We start from the raw sequence: 23025 nt of genomic DNA, 5'->3' as shown, positions 1-23025 counted from the left end.
TCCAAGTTGATTTTGAAAATTATATTCCTCAACCCTCAATCAAAAGTGTAAGTTCTCCTTAGGCAGATGTTTCCACCAGCTGATTCTAGTAATACCCTCTGATGGACTACCTTCTAGTTATGGATCAGACTTTATATTATACAGGTTCTTTGATTTCTGTCCAGGATGAAGACTAAATCTTATTGCCCTGTGTTTTCTTCTTTCATAAATCACCCCTCTACCCATCCGCGTCCCCCCCATCATTACTAGACTACTATAAATTCTCCTGTGTATGCTGATGGCTAGCACAGGTCACTTGCCATTTTAATGGGATGTAAGTTCTGTGAAGAACCCATATAGAAATAACAATAGCTAACACATCTTAATATACATTTACCAAAAAATTAACTGAAACTTGGTTCTGGACTACAAAAGGAAAGGATTTTGCTTCTTAATAAAATGGGGGAATTTGACTTTGTGCCCCTGCATAGGGCTCACATTGCTTCAAGGCTCCACTTTGGAATTAAATGCTGAGCACTGCCAGATGCCAGACATTGAGAAGAGGCTGAGTTTTGTCGGCAAATGGGATCTGCAAGTTAATTGGTGTTTTCTGCAGGCTTCTGGCTGTGAAATGAAATTGGAAGCCCTTTAGCCACATGGATAATACAGGACCTGAATACAAATGTCACATGTCACCATCAGGACCCACTGTGAGACAATAGTGTTCCCACTCCAACACTGCGCCATTACAGATCATTTAAATATGGGGATTACATTTAAACTAAAAGCCCCATTTGCCTTTTACTGCAATTTAAATGTCCTCTTAGCAAAAGCTAAGTGACAAATTAAATGAAAAAAGTGCCCACATTTTTAAAGCTGCAATGCAAAACAACCTTTTATTGCTTCTCATGTGCCACGAATGAATCATTATACTTGTCAACCCTAAACCAAGCCATAATTGGAGCAGCTACTGTTATCAAAGTGGGGCTGCTCTGTGACAGCTTAATAAAGCTGAAACTGTTAAATTAAATCTCAGATGCTTAACTCCTTAGCACTGGTGGATTCGATGGGTCCATTTCTGGCAATGGCCAATACACCAGGAAAAGTAAAAGATTCCTGGCATGAAAGCTTTAATCTGATGAAAGTGTACAAGTAAGAATATCTTAGCCAAGTAACTGCTTCTTGGCAGAGGGATTCGGAAGCATCAGATTGTCAGCCAGATTACAAAATTTTATTTTGTTCATAGGATCTGATACCTCCTTCCCTGAGATTTACAATTTTCTGAGTATGTATTACTTTAAAAAATTTTAAGTGTTGATGTTTCAAAATTAGTTTTAAAAGTAACATACTCATTTAACTTTTTCTCCCTTTCAAATATGTGCAACCTGTTTGAGGTGGCAACAGGCCCAATTTCTTTTTCCCATTCTCTGGTTATCAAAAGGACTGATTATGCTCAGTTCTTCTTTTCTAAAATAAGTGCCTATGATATTCATCTTGTCTGAGTTAATTTTTGTCATTTACTCCCTGATTTTCATAATGCAGTATAAAGTAGATATAGATACATAGTATTAAGACCCTGTTTAGTACATCTCATCTGCAGATATATTTATCTTGTATGTGAATCAGTTTTTCATATATTAATTTTACTTCTCTACATGATGTTCATTTTCCCAAACATACAGCAGTCTTCTCAAGTGGAGTGTTGTCGTACCATTGATCAGCTGTAAGAAAACATACATTTTAAAATCTTAAGACAGAAAGCCCACTGCAGTGGTTGAGGGTACACATTTAGTAGAGCTATAGAAGAGAACACACACCTCTTCTGTTGTGTTCTTTATTCCATGACATGGAAATTTTCTGGAAAACAGATCACCGAAATGCGCCTTGGATTTGAAAGAACAGCTCGGTGCTGATTGGTGGTGAGCACGCCTGCTGTTAGCCCTGATGGCTGGCTGTTCGGCACACTAATTGTGTAGGGGTCTTCCAGGATGAGAGATTTACTGTAACCTCTCATCTGTGTTGATGGGTCTCTTTCCTTAAATGTCTTCCCAGACTATAATTGTACTTTGCTTCATAAAACTACAGGTTGTGGCTCCCAGTCTATTAAAACCTGATTAAAATGGATGTCATTAGAGGAAACAGTTAAATAAGATTTAATTACAGTTTTATTCAGGGAAAGTTTCTTTAAATTTTATATTCAGATATTACATAATATATTTTTTCTCCAAAATGGAAGCACTTTCTCTCTGAGCTGAGTCATGTGTTTGCTTTCTAGCACATTAACCCTGTTTCTTAGGGAGAGAGACTGGGCTGCCACTGCAAGAGTCTTACAGCTCTGAACTGTGATTACTCAGTTCAAAAGGAGATGGTGTGTCTCTCAGAGTTCTTTTCAAAGCTTTGATCTGGGTAACTAATTCTGTGTGAACAGAAGTAGCCATAGTTAGATGTTCCTTTCTAGTTTGAGTTCATTGTACCGTTAGTTTACTGATACTAAGCAATGGTTATAATACTCCTTGAAAGGGTACTGGATTGAGTAGGGCTCTTGGAGTCAGACTATGTCTGTTTTCAGCAGTAGAGAACTTAGTCAACCCATTGAGACCACTTTTATTGCAAAATACTAAAAACTATCTACTCTATATGTAGATAGACCCAGAATAGTGGGTCCCACCCACATTATTCTTGAGTAAGGAAGAAAACATAACGTGTAAGTCACACATTCAAAATGATACTCTAAATATAGGAGGGCCTTTGTACCCAGCCAGAAATAAGATTCTAAAGGCTCTGCTTTGGAGGTATTGTGGAGAAATTTCTGGGAAATGCCATCTTACATCTCTAAGCAATAGGCTTAGTAATCCTTTTCCTCCCCACTGTTTTGAGCTCCTTAGTTTTATAGTAAATTCATAGTCAAGCTTTCCACATTTTGAAGTTGATGGTAGTGAATGCCTAAGGAATAACTGCTGCTCTTCTGAGCACTAGAAAGCATTCCAGTGTGGTTTGTCATATAACCAGTTGTCTTTTAGCTAATGCCATAGAGAAAACAGCAAGAGCTCAGAGCCCCCTTGCAGCAAAAAATGTCACTACAGACTTGGAGACTTCAGTGTAGCTGTACATGCAGGATGTAATCCTGATGAACCGTACACCAGAGATTGCTTGTCACCTGCCAGTTTGCCTTTCCCAGCACAAGGAGAACACAGGTTTACCACTGACTCTGCTTTGGTACTTTGTTAACCCCACCTTCCAGAAGTCTTCTTGTGGTTCCTCTAAATGTATTAAGCACTTCCTGTGTCCAGAGGAACAGATGTATTAAATATTTGATTTTATTATTGATAGAACTGGGGAGTAGAGATATGTAACCATCGGAACACGTGAGATATTAGAACAGGCATGAATGAACTGAGGAACACTTTTATAGACTAATTTTTTCACATATTAGTATAAATATTTGTACAGACTGAACATGGTTTTGCAAGATGTTCATAGAAGTGAGTTGTGGGGAAGAAGTAGTAAGGACACTCTAGAAAGAAGGAATTACATGAACAAAAACCAGGGATGAGCTCAATAGGGGAGGGCATAAAGGGTTCAGATTCATTATTCATTATCAGAAATGTCTTCAAAATTTCAATCCAGCCTTGGTCTTCACTGTTACTTCAAAGGGAAGAGGGGGAGAGAGTAGACATCCTAGTAGATTTTTGCTGTATTTCCCATTTGGTCCAGCTACTGAAGATAATACAGATGCCAACACTTACTTATCAGGCATTATGCTAAGCACTTCATGCATGCATTATTTTATTTAATTCTTAAAACAACCCAGTGAGATGGGTACAGTTATTAACTCTAATTTTACCACTGAGAAAACTGAGTTTTACAGAGACTGGATAACTTGCCTGAGGTCACAGCAATAGAGCAAAATTGGATCACAGGTGTCAGTGACTTCAAAGGATTAACCACCAAACTAGAAATCATCCTCAGCTTGATATGCTTCTCTACCACTGAGTCCCTGTGCTGGGAACAGAGCAGAGCAGGGGCAAAGTGAACCTCATCTAATGGCAGGAAACCCTGTGAAAGCTGCCCAGCCTGGTCTGCCTGCCCACAGTCCCACAATCCCAACTGCAGTAGTCAGCAGAGCTCACCTAGTCTAGTTGCCCGACTGTTGCTAAGGACTCTAACTTAAGACTGAAAAAACCAAACACATTAATGTACAATAGCCAACTACATGCTGTTGACTGAGAACTGTATTATATAATAAGCTTATCACAAAATATGTATACTACAGATAGGATACAGTGAAGTTGTGATGTCATTCTCCAGACCCCTTTGCTGTATCACCAGTGCAGTCCCTTAGGTCACTGTCTTTGTCCTGGCCTGTAGGAGGCCCTAGGAATAAGACGGTGTCAGCACTTGTTCATGTCTTGGGGCCTGTAGGCTCTGCAGACCCCTCCTGCACTTGGGCTGGGCTGCCCTGCTCCAGATGGGATTACATGTTCCTGTCTCAATCTCTGCTTTTCTTACTATGTCAGAGCTCCCACAAGATACAGAGGCTGTGTTTGTTGTATTGCTCCGGAGGTTTGCTTCTCTCCAGCACTGCTGTCAGAATGCCTGTCAGCTGCTGAGGGCTCACTGCCGGGGCCTGGTTTCTGCCACTGTTGTGTGGTCTTACTGCTTTCTGTCTCTTAAAACAAGAAGCCTCTGTGTTCTTGGCTCAGAGGCCTGCGGATTCTGTTCTGCTGTGATGGAAGAGCGGCTTGTTCTCTGTTTCTTTAAAGTAGGCAGAGTTAATTTTTAGTCTGGTCAGAAGTTAACTGAAAGAAGAGTACATATTTCTGGACTGTGAGCAAACCTGTGATAAATACTTCCTATGTAATACTATCAACCAACGTTGTTTTGACCCCAGAAGCGACAGTTTAATTATCCATTCAGTAGCCTGTATGGGAAAGAGTGAAATAAAGATAAAAATTTTAAATACATATTAATAGGACGTAGTAGATTTTCAGGATTAAAAGAGGTGTTTACACATCATTTGATCTCATTGTCTAACCAACTGGAGATTCCTAATGATACTCATTGCATAAGTTTATTTAGGTATACAATTAGATACTGTGTGACACCTGAGGATCACCCTATGTGTATTTTTATAAAACTTCTAAATATAGACTGTGGAGATTTGATCAGGAGTTAAGATGCCTTATGATTCATTGTAGTACACTTTGGTGTTCTCTGTCTTCTAGGTGGTGTGCTGGCAGCATTATTTGCACCAAAAATGGGTCCTATATACTTTATACTTTCTGTTTATTATATGAGTCCATTAGTAGTAGACACTGTTCTCACATTAGTGCTACTAGGAATGTCAGAGCTTTGAATATAATGTGTCTTTTTCTTCTTCATAACAATTTTAGAAAAGTTATCTCCTTACTTTTCCCAATTCCTAAGAGTTTGTTTTGCACTCGACCTGAAGAAACAGCCACCAAAGGGAGGTCCAGCTGGAGGAGTGCCCTCGGGTGGCGGATTTGAGCGAGAGCCACCGGGTCAAACACAGGAGCAGTGAGAGAGTGAGAATGAAGAAAGACAGGGTGGGGATAATACCCTTCCACCCCTTCTTACCCTGAAGTGGCAACATAGAAAAATTAACGGGGTTTGAGAAGCCTCATTTTAAGCCATCTGAGACTCCCAGGGGCTTCATGGGGAATCAGGTGAGGAGCTAAAGTGAAGGAAGGAAGCCGAGGGAGGCTGAAGCAGCCACCTAGGCTGTGGTCTGTGTGTGCCGCACTGAGCGAGGCGCTTTACAAATGTGATCACGGCTGATTTAAGCTGAGGTGGACTGACGAGCAGGGAGGAGAACCCACGGACATGGTTAAAGATCGCCTCTTAAACGGGTGTTCAGCACTGCCTTGTAGAGCCCCCTGGGGGACAGGGGAAGGAGGAGAGTGCAAATGGGAGGTGCCAGGTCCTCCTCAATCCCAAGAGTGACTTTCACCACTTCGCCCCTAGGCTTTCCATTAAGATTTCTCTAGAACCAAGGATTCTGAGATTAAAAATCTGTCCTTGATGGGCACTATCATAAATAGCCTTTTAAATAGCCACTCTTCTTAGAGATGTATCTAAGAATGACTTTTTTATTTATATAAATAACTCATATATTTTAGTGGGAAGGCAGGCTGGAAAATAATTTGCAGCAGGTGAATTTTTGTGAGCCTGCTGTAAGCTTGCCTGATAATTGCATAATATTGTTTTAGTGTTTACTTAAAAATTCCAAATTGGACTCTGTATAGGAAAATACAGGTGCTTTTTGACAAAACTCTTTGGAGGAGTAGTGACTGGTCTTAGGGCTATTTTCTCCAGCTCTGATGCAGAGATGAATGGCTAGGAGTAGCGATAGCAGCTACCCAAAATGTGGCTAACTCATTCAACTCTATGCCCTCTGTTGTAAAGTTAACATTTGAAACAGAAATCCACATATCTGATTGTGAGTTACGGACCTTGCTAACCCAAAGTCGTGCTTCCCAGCCCCTTTCATTTGGGGTACTAAAGTAAATTTCAAAATTTGCTTCAGCAAACCTGGAGGTTAGAATAAGAATCATTCATAATTAGGACTCAGGTAGACTTAAGGTTTCAGCAGCTTTGAAATGGCTTAGATTGCAAACCAGTCTTCCTTTGTGGATGAGCAAGGGCTGAAGGGGTTGGATAAAAGAACCGAACAGGGCACTCGGGTCTAACATAAGCTTGGAACTTGGAGAAAATCCTGTTAGGGATGTTTTCAAAATGCTGCCAAGACCACAAAAGTCTTGTCTCTACCTGTCTACTCCCCAACACACATTTAAAGATGAGATTGCTGTGTCAAGACACCTGCTCACCACACACTGGTCATACATAGAAGATGCTTTTTGCTAACTGTTAGGGTCCTGTGTAGATGAGGTACATTATCTGAGAGATTTTTTTGTTTAATTTGAAGCCCATAAATGACTCACTGATTTAATAATCTTGTTATTTGCTGTCTTTATTGGGGCATTTAAACTAATTGAATAGCCATTTTTTTCATCCTATTAGTGTCCATGTGATAATCTCACCCTCTTTCCCCTTCTGGCCCACTGAACACTGAAAATGACACATTTAAGTTAGTTTTCCTGCAAAGGTGAAAAAATAATGTATTTGGCATATATAGTTGTTGCTCAATAAATATTTGTGAATAAAAAAGTGAATGAATAATCGAAGTGTAGTGCTAGACATCTATTTGGAAGCCTTCTGGTCTGTCCCACCTTCTCTGCCCATGTATAGGTGGATCTCCACAGGTGCCTGTGTATGCATGAATATATACACACTGAAATACAAACAGTTTAGAGTACAGAAGGGCAGTGATTCCCCCTTGCCATCAGTGCTGCAGGTAATCTATTGCATTAATCAGCCAGCCAGTGGGAAATGCCCTGGGAGTGATTATACTATCATACACAATACAATCAGCATGAAGCACTTGTCAAGACCAATACATCAAAGTTTAATTCAGTAATAGAATGAATTAGAGCAAAATGAAACATTCTGTTCTCCAAGAAACTCAGCACCCATCACAGGTTCTTTCTAAACTCCATAGAAGTCAGTGCATTAAGAAATTGTTTTATGAATAAAATTACAGTTCGAATATGACAAAATACTACAAGCCCTTTTCTTGGGATTCTTGTACAACTATAGTGCTAATGTGTTTACCTGATCATCAGTATTCCATAATCATAACCAGTGAGAAGTTCAGTTCCTTTTTGGTAGGGCTCTTGATCATCTTTTGTCCTACGTGGTTCTCCATGGTTAAGTGAAAGGGAGGTTGCTGTAGCAGTGGCTCAGGAAGCACTCACCCATACTGCTGGCGGATGGTGGAGTGCCTTACCAGAACAGCAGGTACATTAGCAGGAGCCTGTTCAGAGTGCACTGCTGCTGGGGAGATTACAGTCTAGTTGGGAAGAACAGAATGAGTAAGTGAAAAATAAAAAGTTGTTCAAGACCTCCTAAGACAATTATGTAGTGCAGGACATATTTCAGAAAATTTTGAGGATAGACCTAATATATTTCAAATTATAAATCACTATTCTGTATCAATTTGTAATATAAATTCAAATGTAATCTTAAAATTAATGACTATAACATCTTACTATGTTGATAGACAGTGACCACATGGAGGGGGTCAGGATTTGATAATACGGGTAAATGTTGAACCACTGTGTTGTGTATGTGAAACCATCATAAGATTGTATATCATCGATAATTTAAAAAAAAGGAGGGTTGTAAGCAAAAAAAAAAAAAATCCAAATGTACTCTTATACCACAGTTATGGAAACGTTTTTCAAAGAGGCATGTGGGTACAAGCTCACCAAGACTGTTTCAGTTTTCAGAGCCTACTATTGGAATAAGAAAAAGGGTTTTTGGAACCAGGTACACTTTAAGCATGGATTCTTATCCTCATATTTTCAAACTGTGTAGCCCTGGACAGCTCTCTTATCTGTGATAGATCCTCAGTTTCCTTATCTGTAAAATGAGCACAATGTGGATTCTTGAGGCCTAAAATAAGATAATGTAGGTAATGGACAACACTGTCTTTCTCATTCCAAGGGTCTTTTGTCTATGTTGGGAAAGTAGGCTCACTGGGAATCTTCTAAGAGAGTGGTTAGAGTGTTTTCAGAAATAGATTTATATAAACTTGGAGTCAGGACTGTTGGACAAAGTCGTGGAGACTGCTGTTTAAGCAGCCTATGCAGAGCTCCTGGGGAATGTTCTTGTGTGTCACCCCTGTTCACGTCCCTTCTCTTCTCTGTTGACTGCACTTTTTGCATCTCAAGACATTGTCATCATGCCTTTTTCTCATTTTTCTGATGTTTTCTGTCTTTTCTTCCCCCCCTCCCTGGAAAAGAAGGGTGGTGAGTGGTGGAGGAGCTGGCTCTGGTCTTCTCATATAGAACCAGGTTCCTAATGAGGAACTGTTTCTGATGAGTCTTGCAGGTTGACCTGACAGCATTGACAAATAGGATGGGAAGACTGCGTGTTAGGTGAGGACCACAGGTTTGCTAAAAAGGAACATTATCCAGGATACCAGTTAACTGTTCTGGAGTATCTATGGTTTCTTTCCTTTCTTGACAATAAAAGTTGGTTATTTTACTTCAGTCTTTTCAGTGTCCTTAAGGTTTTTATTTTGAAGTGTTTTAATTAGAAACTAGCATGCTAAATTTAAAGTAAGGAGGATGTTTTTACCAGTTAAACTCTTTTTCCAAACATGGGTGACTAACATTTTAAGACTGAATTATACTGAGAACAATACTATAATTAGGGTCACAGTTTTGTGTGGTCTGACCCAAGGTATTTTGTGACTGTAGTTTTGCTAACAACTAATTATGCCAGTGATCTCCTATTTGTGACTGCAATTAGGCATTTCATGGCCTCTAAACAAGTATAATTAGTTAATAGGATCATGCATGAAATTTTAGCCTCTTATAATAGCCTCTGAGAACAAAAATAAATATGATAAATATTATGAATTGCTTTAGAACTGTGAATCCCTGGGAAATATTATGTGATTGTTTTACTTTGCCCACTATTTCATAAGAGTAAAGGTGATATCAAAAAGTAGAAATGAAACTTTCCATATAACAATCTTCATTTTCTATCTTTGAGACAGAGGAAAAGGGAATCACTAAATTTCCTTATTCTCTCTTTTAGAGTTGTACATACAGTTGCAAAAATTATTGGTTGCCCCACTCCTCTGCCTCACATTCCCCACTGCCCTTCTTCTCCATGCTCTTTCCAGTAGTGTTATACACATTGTATATTCTGGAAAATAGGGATAAGAGAAACATTTATAAAAAATTCCAAAGTCTTGTATGGAAAACGTGTAGCTTTTATTTTGATTGCCAAATTGATTTGTATATTAACAAAAATCCATGAAGTAGCAGGAACTTCAAAAACAAGTTTTATTGACTTGGTGGGGAATAGCAGTAGAGAATGGCTAGCTGATTTTTTCAGTCACAAATCATAATGCTCCACCCAGCAATTCACCCTGCAGGCAAAGAGCACATGCAGTCACACACAAGTGCCTTATCCCAGAAATGCTGACACAACTCCACTGAGACCTCATAGTATCTCATCATATTTCAGAGAAAAACAGTTTTCTTCTGACTTGAATAATCAATCGATCTTGAATTGTAAGCTGAGCTTTTGATCATTTATCTGCTGTTTTAATCTACACTGAAATTACTCATTTGCTATGCCTGTCAGTCCTGAAATCTAGGGGTTTTTTTTTTTTTGTCTGATTAGGCTCTTTTAAGATGAACCTGTGTTAGTTTTAGTTGGATTTGTTTTCTATACATGCAGGAGACATGTTCTAAGTACAGATGAATACCTGGTTAAATGAAGTATGGGGTTTATTGGCTGTACATTTAAGGCTTCTTCATAATTTTAGACAATAATATAGTCTTTGATTATACTGCTAAAATGTGAGAAATGGAAAGATGATTCTGTCAAAAGATGAAAATCATTCATTGTGGAATTTATATATGCATAGCTACATGTACAAATCCTAATTTACAGAAGTACTTTCTGCCCACATAGCTAGGCAGAAGGCTGAGCACCAGAGTGTTTAAGAATATTGGTTTGGAATCTCAGTTGTACTATAAGTTGGTCACGGGGATGAGAGTGCAGCATGTAAAATACAGTCAGTGGTTCTTTAATGTCTTTCTATGTTAACAGATAGTAACTGGACTAGTTGGGGTGAGGATGTAATAATGTGTGTAACTGTTGAGCCACTATGTTGGTATACTTGAAACCAATATAATACTGTGTATCAACTATACTTCAATTAAAAATAAATACTGGTTTTGGGGAAACATGGTCCTGATAACAAACCCTGGCTCCCATCTTTAATAGCACAACCTTTCCATTTCTCTCTGAACCTCAGTTTTCTTATACTTAGTCTAAAGTGAGTTTTTTTGTGAGGGTGAAATGTGACAATGTATGTAAAATACTTAACACAGGGTTAGTGTGAAGTAAATATTCAATGAGTGGCAGCAGTGACTGTCAGGTGAATAAGTAAAGACACCATTCAATTTTAGAAATTTGTCAGTTGAACTAGATGGTATGATTCTTGTACCCTAAAGACAGGCAATGTAAAACTTTAAATGTAGACTCAAACTGGAAACCTAATATGTGTAACCTGATAGTCTTAGTATTTTTCTTGAAGGGATAAACAATTAGCATACACACCAGCGCTTCACATTACAGAGTATGTTGGGATACTTTTTATGCTGTTAAGTTTTCATGATGACTTTCTTGTTTTTTGCTTGAGTTGCAGCTCTCCTCATTTGGCAAGTGGTTTATTTGGGTTTGACTTTTTTAACTGATTGCATTCTCATACTCATTGGTAAACACCTTAGTTTTCCATTTTGAAACCTAGCAGATGTATAATCTTCTCCACTAATTGTGATAAATTACAGATGGCCACAGGTTCTTTGCTGCTCTCTCATTGAGATGTGGAGTATGTGCTCTCTCCTCTTGTACCTGGGTAATTTTTATAAATGTTTAACCAACAGAATATGGCAGAGTAGATGCTCAGTCAGTTTCTGGGCTCAAGCCTTCAGTGACCAGCAGCCTCTCCTTCGGATCTTTAGAAGGTTCCTTCCTGGGGCTGTGAGTTCCACGTACGTAGGATGTACAGCTATCCTGAGGCTGCTATGTCATGAGAAAGCTCATGCTTGGAGGGCCGTGTTAGCGCAGGGAGAAAGTGAGGAGGGCAGAGGGAGTTTCTGACCTATGGAATCATGAGATACAATGATACATTGTTGGATTAAACCAGTAAGTTCAGAGCAGTGTTTTTTTACATAGTAATAGATAACCAGAACAGTAATTATGAATTTGACAGTACTCCATGCATCTTCAAGTGGTTATTTTCCAAATGCCAAATATTTCTGGCAGTGTAGAATGCAATGTGTGAAAATCAAGTTCTGTTATTTCAGTTAACTTTATCTCATATGTTGGACTAAATCAGGTGTTTGTCAAAATTGAATCTGTATTATTAGGACATAGTGTAACACAGGCCTAGAATATTCTACGTGTCCATTTTTAATAATTTTTTTAAAGTAATTCTTCACCTTCATATTCTTATACCAAATTTTACCTAGTTTGACTTCTGGAGTTTTCCCCTTCAGTAGAAAGAAGTTGGGCTCTGATCTTTTAATTTTGAGTTCCTGTAGAAGAGTGTGGGACCCTGGGCGTTGGAACTAAAAAGGAAGCCAGAGCGGATGACAGACAAGAAGCTTCAGCAGAGATGCTGAGGGGAACGGAGTAGGGAGGCTGCAGGAAGGGACTGCACACAGGCTTCGGCCCTGCACTCCAGGTCCATCCTTTGGCGTGCAGTTACGCAGGGAGAGGGAGAGTGTTACATAACCCTGTAGCTTTAGAGATGAGTTTAAGAAATGCCTCCTCCATGCAAGTAGGTGAGGATAAAATTACCCAAAGCTTCTCAGACCTCTGAATGACTATGGACCCTGGTGGGACCTGGAGTTCTAGAGGACAGTGCTTACTGGAAAACAAAACATATTTAAAAACCTATCTTTGAAACAGAGGGAAAAGGAGAAACTGAAGGATGTTTTTTGCTAAAAACATATGGTAAGTGGAAATTGTACAGAACCCATTATACTACGCTAAGTGTTTAATGTCACTGATATTTTGTTTATTTACTATGCCCTCTTTATAGATTTACAGGAATATTTGGGGAATCACTTGTAGACTGAGCCCTTCGATCCTGTTTTAACCTTTGAGTCTGTTTCCTCAACATTGAATTCTTCTACACAGGGGTTTGCAGGAATGCACCTTTTGTAGCTGGATGAACTCTAGAGTTTTCAAAACACTTTCTGGATATATTACCTTACTTAAGTTTCAACAGCCCCTATGAGGAATTACTATCCCTATTGTTTACTGGGGACCTGCTGCCACAGAGAGACTTTGCCTGAGGTCTTGTGGCTGGTAAACCACATTTTACCCTATCCAGATCAGAACTTGCTGATCAAACATTTCTTCTAGTTGGAAATGTAAAACAATGGGTATGTGAGGTGGGGCAAAATACAGGTAGTTTGTACACCTGTATGTTTGATGGGAAAGACTGACCTTCAGGGCATGTAGGATTCATTAATTAGTTACCCACATTTGCTGGGTCTGTGGGTGCTTGTCCACTGGCACTGTTGCTGGTGGAATGCAGAAGGAACCAAAAAGGCCTTTGTGTTGGTTTGTCTTCTGTCTCAGTGTGATTCTGCTCACATTCTCTGACTGGTCAGGTATAGGAATGAGCAGGTTTAAGGCTACTGAGTGGATTGGAACCATTCACCTTGTGCAAAGAATGCTTTTCTTTTCCTGCCCAGGGGAGGTGCCTTCCTAATTTTGGTTTACTTTGGCTTTTGCTGGTCATTTTTTGCTGAAATCGCTGAGTTCAGATAACGTGGAGTAGTGAAAAGGAGAGTAGAGCCTGCTGGGTGATGGAGAAAAGCTAGACTAGAGCTGAAATGTGCCATGGATAATTCAGAAACAGAATGATGCACACACCAGTGATTTGATAATTGCCTTTATATACTTTGAGGCATTGAAGCCAGGAAAGCAATTTAAAAGTATTGAATTTGTTTTCATTATAATTCATAGCAAATAATTAAGTGTCCTTTGTGAAAGACCCAGTAATACCTTTCTAGATGCCAGGTCCTCTGCTTAGTGCTGGAAATGCTAAGTTCTTCTCACTGAGTCTCTCTCTGTTTTTTGTTGAGTCTTTAAAAGGGTTACTATTGCCAAGGGATGGTAGAATGAAGTGTCTGATCATCAGAGAACTTTATTTTATTTTATTTATTTATTTTATTAAAGTATCATTGATACACAATCTTATGATGGTTTCACATAAAAAACAGGATGGTTTCAACATTCACCCATATTATCAAGTCCCCCGCACCCCACTGCAGTCACTGTCTATTAGCGTAGTAAGATGCTGTAGTCATTACTTGTCTTCTCCGTGCTATACTGCCTTCCCCGTGACCTACCTATATTGTAATTGTGAATTATAGTGCCCCTTACTCCCTTTCTCCCTTCCCACCCACTCTTTCCAACCCCTCCTATTTGGTAACCACTAGTCCCTTCTTAGTGTCTATGAGTCTTCTGCTCTTTCGTTCCTTCAGTTTTGCTTTGTTTTTATACTCCACAAATGAGTGAGGTTATTTGGTATTTGTTTTTCTCCACCTGGCTTATTTCACTGAGAGTAATAGCCTCTAGCTCTATCCAAGTTGTTGCAAGTTGGAGGATTTCTTTTCTTTTTATGGCTGAATAATATACTATTGTGTATATGTACCACATCTTCTTTATCCGTTCATCTATTTATAGAGACTTAGGTTGCTTCCATATCTTTGCTATTGTAAATAGTGCTGTGATAAACATAGGGGTGCATATGTATTTTCAAATCAGGGATCTTGTTTTTTCAGGTAAATTCCTAGAAGTGAAATAGCTGGGTCAAATGGTAGTTCTATTTTTAGTTTTTTAAGGAACCTCCATATTGCTTTCCACAGTCGTTGAAGCAGTTTACGTTCACACTAACAGTGTAGGAGGATTCCCCTTTCTCTGCATCCTCACCAGCATTTGTTGTTTCTTATCTTTTCGATGTTGTCCATCCTAGCTGGTGTGAGGTGATACCTCATTGTGGTTTTAATTTTCATTTCCCTGATGATAAGCAATGTGGAGCATCTTTTCATGTTCTGTGTGTTGGCCATTCGAATTTCTTCTTTGGAGAAGTGTCTGTTCAGATCCTCTGCCCATTTTTTAATCGAGTTATTTGTTTTTTGGGTGTTGAGGGGTGTGAGTTGTTTTTATAATTTTGGATGTTAACCCCTTATCAGATAAATCATTTACAAATATATTTTCCCATGCTGTAGGATGCCAAAGAGCTTTATTTTTAAAGCTACAAATGTTTCAGGTGTGTGTTGGAGAGAAAGGAGGTAAATGCCCAGAGTGGGACTCTAAATTAATAAAATTTGGAGAATGACTTACTCAATTTGGTTAACTTGGCTATTAAGGCAAATTACAGCTTTTGTAGTGGAGACTGTTAAGATAAAAGACCATATCTATTATCTCTCTGAACTTGAATCTAACATTAAGAACATTCTTTCAGGGTGAAACCTCTTTGTAGGGAGGTAAGCAATAAAAGAATGTTACAGGCAAATTAATAAAGGCTTGGTTTTTTAGGATTTTCTCATTCTTCAAAGTGGCAATTTTCTAATTAGAGAAATATAAGCATGAAAATCTAAGATGATTTCTGTGGATTTCTTTTTTCCTCAAGTCATAGAAAATCATCATTTAAAGTTTCCAAGAATATTTAGGATCTTGCTTTTAAGAACCATAATCTCTTTGAGTTTTAGTTTTCTCATCTTTATAGTGAAAGTACTCATTCTGACCACAGAGGATTATTGTAAAGAGTTAGTGAGAAATGTTTGTAAAGCCCTAAGTGTAGTGCTTATGGCATATAGTAGGCACCCAAAAAAATGATGACTATTAGTATTATAATAATTGTTTATGGTGATCTTTGGTGTTAATTTATTTTCCTCAAACTTTTTTAAGAAGTAAAATTATATTCTCTTGTCAAAATCATGTTATTCTTCTTATGGACTCTTGAGTTTTCCCCAGGTGAAGGTGAAACTCATTGGTTCATTATTACATTATCAAATCCTTCATATACAAATTAGTCAGCCCTTCAGCACTATAGATACATTGATTAGTATTTTCCAAATTTTATCTTTGAATTAAAAGAACTAGTGCTTAATATAAATTTGGTTATTAATTCTATTTTTAAAACCTTATATCATGCTTACGTCTTTAAGAAGAAGAGATTGGATGTGAAAACAATGGATTTGAGATATGTATCTCAGGATATGTATTTTTTATACTTAAGGTCAGCTCTCAGCATTTAGTTGGCATGGTGCTGCTGTCAAGCTGGTTTTTCTAATTTTTATGATAGGTGTGTAGTAGTATCTTGTGTGGTTTTCATTTACATTTTCCTGATGATTAATGATGTACAACATATTTTCATCTGCTGTTTGCCGTCTGTATATCTTCTTCTGTGAACTGTCTTTCCAATTTTTTTTGCCCATTTTCTGTAGGGTTCATCTTCTTGATGAGTTTTGAGAGGGCTTTCCATATTCTGGATCCAAGTCCTTATTACATCAAATGTATGATTTGCATATAATTTTCGCCATTCCACAAGACAGTGGCTTATCTTTTATTCTCTTAACAGTATCCTTTGTAGAGCAATTTTGATTAAGTCCACTTTATCAGTTTTATCTTTTATGAGTCATGTTTTGATATTATATCTAACATTTTTGCCTAACCCAAGGTCACAAAGATTTTTTTACTAGCAGTTTTAGGTTTTATATTTAGGCCTGTGATCCATTTTTTAGTTAGTTTTTGGTAAGTTAGTTGAGATTTTTTTTAATAGCACTGTTTGGTATGAATTTAAGATCATTTTTTTCACATGAATATCAAATTATTCTAGCATCAGTTGTTGAAAAAATTTCTTTCCTCCATTGTATTGACTTTTGAACCTTGAATTGACTGTGTATGTATAGGCTTATTTCTCATCTCTATCTATACCATTGATCTCTGTGCCTAGTCACTCACTAATCATGGACTATCTTCATGATTTTAACTTTGTATATCTCAGTCAGGAGCTGTGACTCTTCCAGCTTTGTCCTTCTTTAAAATTGTTTTGGTTGTTCTGTATCTATTGTCAGTATACAAACATGCCTGCTTAAGGTTTTGAGTGGAGTTGTATTGACTGTATAGATCAATTTGAGGAGAATTGACATCATAACAATATTGAGGTTTCGAATCTATGAAAATACTGACTTTCTACTTTTTAAGACTGTCTTTGCTTTCTTTTGTCAGTGTTTTATAGTTTTTAGCATAGATACTGCATATGTTTTGTTAGATTTGTAACTAAGTATTTCATGAGTATTTTTTTCCTTTGGTACTAATGTAAATGGTGCACTTTTTAGAGGGTAAATTTTTATTTCCAGTTGTTCAATTTTAGCATGTAGATATACAGTTGATGTTTTCCTTTGAACTTTTATCTTTTGACCGTGCTAAGCTGACTTAATTCTAGGAGCTTTTTTGTAGGTTAGTTGTCTTCCAATAGAGACTAAATTATTATTCTTTCTCTTCCAGTTTATGCCATTTAACCTCCTTTCTTTGCTTTATTGTCCTGGGTAGAATTTTCAACGTGATGTTGAGTAGGAATGGTAAGAGCAGACATCTTTGCCTTGTTTGAGCTTAGGGGAAAAACATTCACTCTTTTACCATTATGAGACTAACTGTAGGGCTTTTCCTTTTTACAGATGTCCTTTATCAGGTTGAGTAAATTATCATGTGTTCCTGGTTTTCTGAGAATTTTATTTATTGTGAAGGGATGTTGAATTTTGTCAGATGGCTTTTCCTGCATCTGTTTATACGGTCATACATGGTTTTTCTTCCTTGGTCTGTTAATATAGGGAGTTATACTGATTGATTTTTATTATTGAACCAGTCTTGCATTCCTGGGATAAATCCTACATGGTTGTGGTATTTAGTTCTTAATTCGATTTTCTCATATTTTGTTGAGGTGTTTTACTTCGTGTTCATGAGAGATATTGGTCTGTAATTGTATTTACTTGTAATGTCTTAGTCTTGTTTTGGTATCAGGGTAATGCTGGCCCCATAAAATAAGATAGAAAACATTCCCCTCTCTTCTGTTATCTGGAAGATATTGTAGAGAAGTAGTAGTTTTTCTTTCATAATTTTTAGTAGAATTTTACAGGGAAGTATACAAACTCCATAGTATCAGGGACTTTTTAATTTCTTTAATAAACTTAATGACTATTCAGGTTATGATTTCTTCTTGAGGGAACTTTGGTAGTTTGTGATTTTCAAGGAATTAGTTCACTTCATCTAAGTTGTAGAATTTATGGGCATAAAGGTGTTCATAGTATTCCCTTATGAATCATGCTTCTAGGACCTGTAATACAGTACCCTCTTTTATTCCTGATACTATTAGTCAGATCTTATCTATTTTTTTAAGTCAGTCTGATTATAGCTTTATTGATTTCATTAATCTTTTTAAAGAACCGAGTTTGGGTTTCTTTGATTTTATTTTTTGCTAGTTTTCAGTATAATTGATCTCTCTTCTATTACTTCCTTATGCTTGCTTTGGCTTTGATTTCTCATTCCTTTCTAGTTTCTTAAGGTGTCTATTTAGAATAATTACTGATTTGAATTTTTCTTATCATCCAGTATAAGCATTTAATACTATAAATTTCCCTCAAAACTCTGTGTAACTGTAGACCACAAATTTTGATACATTTTATTTGCCTTTTCATCTAGTACAAAATAGTTTATTTCTCCTATGACTTTCTCTTTTCCTCATAGTTATTTAGCAGTACATTGCTTAATTCCCAGGTACTTGGTAATTTTCCAAATATCTTCCTGTTACTGATTTCTACTCTTTTATATCAGAGAATGTACTTTGTATGATTTCAATTCTTTCAAATTTGTTCAGTTTGTTTTATGGCCCAGAATATAGACAATCTGTGTAAATGTTCTTTGTGTAATTATTTTTAAATAGGAATTTGTTTTGTCTTGTTTCTTCTACTAATGTTAGGTGGAGTGTTCTATAAATGTCCCAGGAAGTTGGTGAGTAGTTTTAAGTCTACTCGTTCTATCAGTTAGTGAGAGAGAGTACTAAAGTTGCCAAATATAATTGTGGATTTCTCCTTTTAGCTCTGTCATTTGCTTCATGTGTCTTGAAGTCCTGATGTTAGGTGCAGCATACTCATGTAAGATTGTTATGTCTTTTTGGAGAACTGACCCTTTTATCATGTTATGTCTCACTTCATCTCTGGTGTAGTATTCTTTGTTTTGAAGTGTTCTTTGTCTGATATTAATATTGCCAACCCAGCTTTATTTTGAAAGTATTTGCATGAGGAACATATTTTTCCATCCCTTTTCATTTAATCAGTGTCATTATATTGAAAGTAGATTTCTTGTATATAGCGTAGATTTGGGTCTCATTTTTTAATCTGATTTTACCATCTCTTTTAACTGGTATGCTTAGGCCATTTACATTTAATATAATTACTGATGTGGTTGAATTATGTCAATCATTTAACCATTTGTTTTATGTTTGTCCTCTTTTTTTATTCTTCTATTACCTTTCTCCTGCTTTCTCTTTTCCTTCTTTGGATTATTTAAAACCTTTTTTTTTTTTTTTGTATTTCATTTACATTTATCTCTTCTTTTTTGTATCACTGAATTTTTTAAATGATTTTAGCATTATTATTTTAATAAACATACCTAACCTTAAATAGTCTACTTAGACTTAATATTTTGCTACTTTGAGTAGAATGTAGACTCTTAAAACCATAGAGGGCCCTTTAATCTCCCTTCTTTATGATAGTTTGCAAGTGTATTACGTCTAATACATTGAAAACACTACAAGATAATGTTCAAGTTTTTGCTTTCAATAATCATACTCCTTTTAAGACCTAACAGGACAAAATAGTCTATTATATTTACTCAGGTATTTATCATTTCTACTGCTTTTCCTGTATTCCTGTAGTTCCAGTTTTCCCTCTGGTGTTATTTCTCTTCAGCCTGAAGAACTTTCTTTAGCATTTCTTCTAGAATAGGTCTCTTGGCAACAAATGCTATTAGTTCTTGCTGATCTGAGAATGCCTTTACTTCACCATCACTCCTGAGCAGTATTTTTGCTGGATATATAATTCTGGGTTGGCACTTGTTTCTTTTAACACTATAAAGATACTGTTCACTTCCTTCTGTCCTCTCTGATACCTGATTAAAAATCTCTAATTATTCCATGGTATTTCATTTTTCTCTGAGTGACTGCTTTTAAGATTTTTGTCTTTTATCTTTGGTTTTCATTGTTAGGTCTGGGCATGGTTTTCTTTGAGTTTACCTTTTTGTGGTTAGCTGAGTTTCTTAGATCTGTAAATTCATATCTTTCTCCATATTTGGGAAATTCCCAGTCATTATTTGTTCCAAATTTTTTCTGTAGCTATGTGTTACATTCTTTGGGACTCCACTGACAACAAATGTTAGACATTTTGTTATTTTCCCTCCTGATTTTAAGGCTATTTCATTTCCTTTCTTCAGATAATTTCTGTCTTCAGGTTCATGGACTTTTTCTTCTGTCTTATCCATTTTCCTGTGATTCCATCCAGTGTATTTTTTAAATTTCAGATACTGATTTTTTTCCTCCAGTTCAAAAATTCCCATTTAGTTCTATTATAATTTGTATTTCTCTTCTCAGCAGTTTTTACCTTCATCTCATGAAACATAATAGTTGCTATAAAGTCTCTGATAATTCTAACATCTGGTTCATCTTAGTTGACATCTGTCGATTGTTTTTTCCCTTGAGAATTGATCATATTTTCCTGTGTCTTTGTCAGCCAAGTAGTTTTGGATCCTGTATGTTTTGATTCCTGTTTTGTGAGAATCTGGATCCTATTAAAACCCTTTGGAGAATTTTTTTTTTTAAGTGTACTGTTAACCAGGGTAGATTCAGGCCATGAGGTCTTTTTCACCTTCTTTGGGTGATACGATGTCAGTAAAATTTTCATAGCCTTGGCTATGCTGCCTGGGGTCTGTCTCATGCACATGAGATGTGACCAGAACTTGTGCTTGTTCATACACAGTATCTAGGGATCCCCCCTGTCCAGCTCCTGAGGGGCTGGGTCATCTCCTTTCCCAGCCCTTTCACCAACTAGATGAGGTTTCTCTTAAGTTTCTGTTGCATGTGCTCTCTACAAAGTTTCCCCAAATGGAGCTAATCTTATGTCTCAGCCAGGAGAGGAAAGAGGAGAGAAAAGTAACAAGACATTACCCCCATATGGCTTGCTTCTTTAAGTTTTATTTTCCCAGACTCCTTGCTGTTGCTTACTTTCCAGAGTCCTCTGGTTGCTGCATTTTTGTACTTTGTCCAGAGTTTTTAGTTGTAATCATGGGGAGAGATGAGCTATGCTGGGTTTATCGCTCCATCATGTCTGATCATATTTTGCTTTTAATTGGCATTGAAAAACATAGAAATGTAAATTGTGAATATCTGTGGCTTAGATAAGTTGTGGTCATTCTGATTTTCTATTGGTAAAAGCTATTTGATATTTAAAATACCAGATCTCTAATTGAAGAAGCTTGCTAATTTTAAGTATAGAAGAAATTAAAGCATCTCTTTTAGACAAATAAAATATAAACAATGACCGTTCCTTTACTATTCACTTGACTAACAGCTGATAAAAAGACACATAGACACATGACACATACTTTTTCGAAGAAACAGTATTGTGAATGGTTATGAAGTACTGGCATCTGTCTTGTTTTGAAATAAGAAAGTAAAACTTGAACTTCTAAAACTTACGAAATACTTGTTTGAATTAGCTACCTCTCTGAAGAATGTAGAAAGGAAAAATAATTGTTTTATTAGTACTTCATTCAAATTTTGAGTTATGCTCCTAAATTCATTATGGTTTTTTCCTTTGAAAAACAAGTGAGATGTTTAATGTTTAGTGATTTTGTTTACATAAATATAAACATTTAGTGATTTCATTTATTAAAAAATTGGTCCCTTATATTTAGTATTTGAAATTCAATATTTGAATTCAGAATCTGAATTTAATATTTGAAATCTGCTATATCCTTATTGCCCATTATTTTATTTAATAACTTCAAAGAAAATGAATATACCCCTTTTTTCCAGAAGCTCAGAATTTTCTAGGTTAAATCAATTAGGGATGTATATTTAAGTGAATGTTATTTTTAAAAGAGTTCTTCATACATAAATGTGCATATAATTGATATATAACTGGGCATACTAATTAATAAACATAGTAAAGTTAGAATTTCTTCTAAGAAGACTAGGAAATTGATTGTGTCCTTTGTATGCCTTTATGATTTTATCGTAGAATGATAATCCTAGAAGTAAATTTAATTTTTGTACAGAAGAACCACTTAGAGTTATCTTTTAGAGTTTATGTAGAATTGCAGCATCCATGTATAAAATCTGTTTGTAAATTAAAGTGACAAATTGGATCTTAGGGTTGTATTCTTTATTGACTTTTTTTGTCCCAAATGTCACATAAGTAGGAAAGTGATTTCAATTAGCATTTGAAATGTCTTTCATCTTTATGTGTAGCAGTGTTTGGACCTTCGGTTCAAATTCAGGCTCTGTTGTGTCCTCCTTCCATTCAACTCTATGAAATTTATGGCTTGGAATTAGAAGAGAATTGAGTTATAAAAATGGCAGATGTGGGTCCATTTTGAAATGGTTAAAATTTATCATTAGTTATTAGAATTGAGATTTGTATAATTTTTTTAAAAATTTACTTCTCTACCTTTAAATTAGGTGCTCTATGGATGTGTATAGTTTTAAATCCTCACTGCAAGTTGGAGCAGAAGACCAGTTGGCTGAAACAGCTAAAAAAGTGGAACAGTGTTGATGTATGCCCATGGGAAGACGGAAATTATAGCAGTGAATTACCCAACTTAACCAATGCTCTGCCTCAGGGTGCAAATGCCAACCAAGGTGAGCCCACAGGAGTATGTTGCTCCCTTCGTGTCTGCTTGATTGTGCAGATATGTTTATAACAGTAACTTAACAATATATGTGGGAAAGTTATTTTACCCACTTAGGAACTTACTGTAACTCAAGGGCTTAATATTTCAGCTGTGAATACATGTGTATATGTTTTAATCTTTACTTGAGACCTTTATATACTCCTTTTTTCTATTAGAATACAGATGGATGTTATATCTGTTAGTGTTTGTTAAAATCATCTTATTATTTATTTTGAGTTTGTTCTAATTTTAAAAATCATGGGATAGGGTGGTAATACATTATTTTGTAAAACAAAATACTGGGGCTTGAGAGAGCTGTGTGTTTTTATCTCTATTTGACAGTTCATATTTGGGGTACTGTATAATTTAATCAGTTAAAAATTCTTTGTTTTAGAATGTAGCAAGTAA

General features: G+C 36.5%; 1 protein-coding gene across 1 annotated transcript in view; it reads left to right on the top strand.

Moving 5' to 3' along the window:
* ZSWIM6 (zinc finger SWIM-type containing 6) overlaps nt 1–23025 on the top strand; it is a 198233-nt gene that overhangs the window by 151695 nt on the left and 23513 nt on the right. Inside the window, exon 5 of the mRNA XM_057494931.1 lies at nt 22406–22585. Within this exon, the coding sequence (XP_057350914.1) occupies nt 22406–22585 (180 nt within the window). The remainder of the gene's footprint in view (nt 1–22405; nt 22586–23025) is intronic.

Source organism: Manis pentadactyla, chromosome 2 (assembly GCF_030020395.1).
Source record: "Manis pentadactyla isolate mManPen7 chromosome 2, mManPen7.hap1, whole genome shotgun sequence".
NCBI lineage: Eukaryota > Metazoa > Chordata > Mammalia > Pholidota > Manidae > Manis > Manis pentadactyla.
Note: the sequence above shows the minus strand (reverse complement) of the source record. Positions and strands in the feature narration are given on the sequence as shown.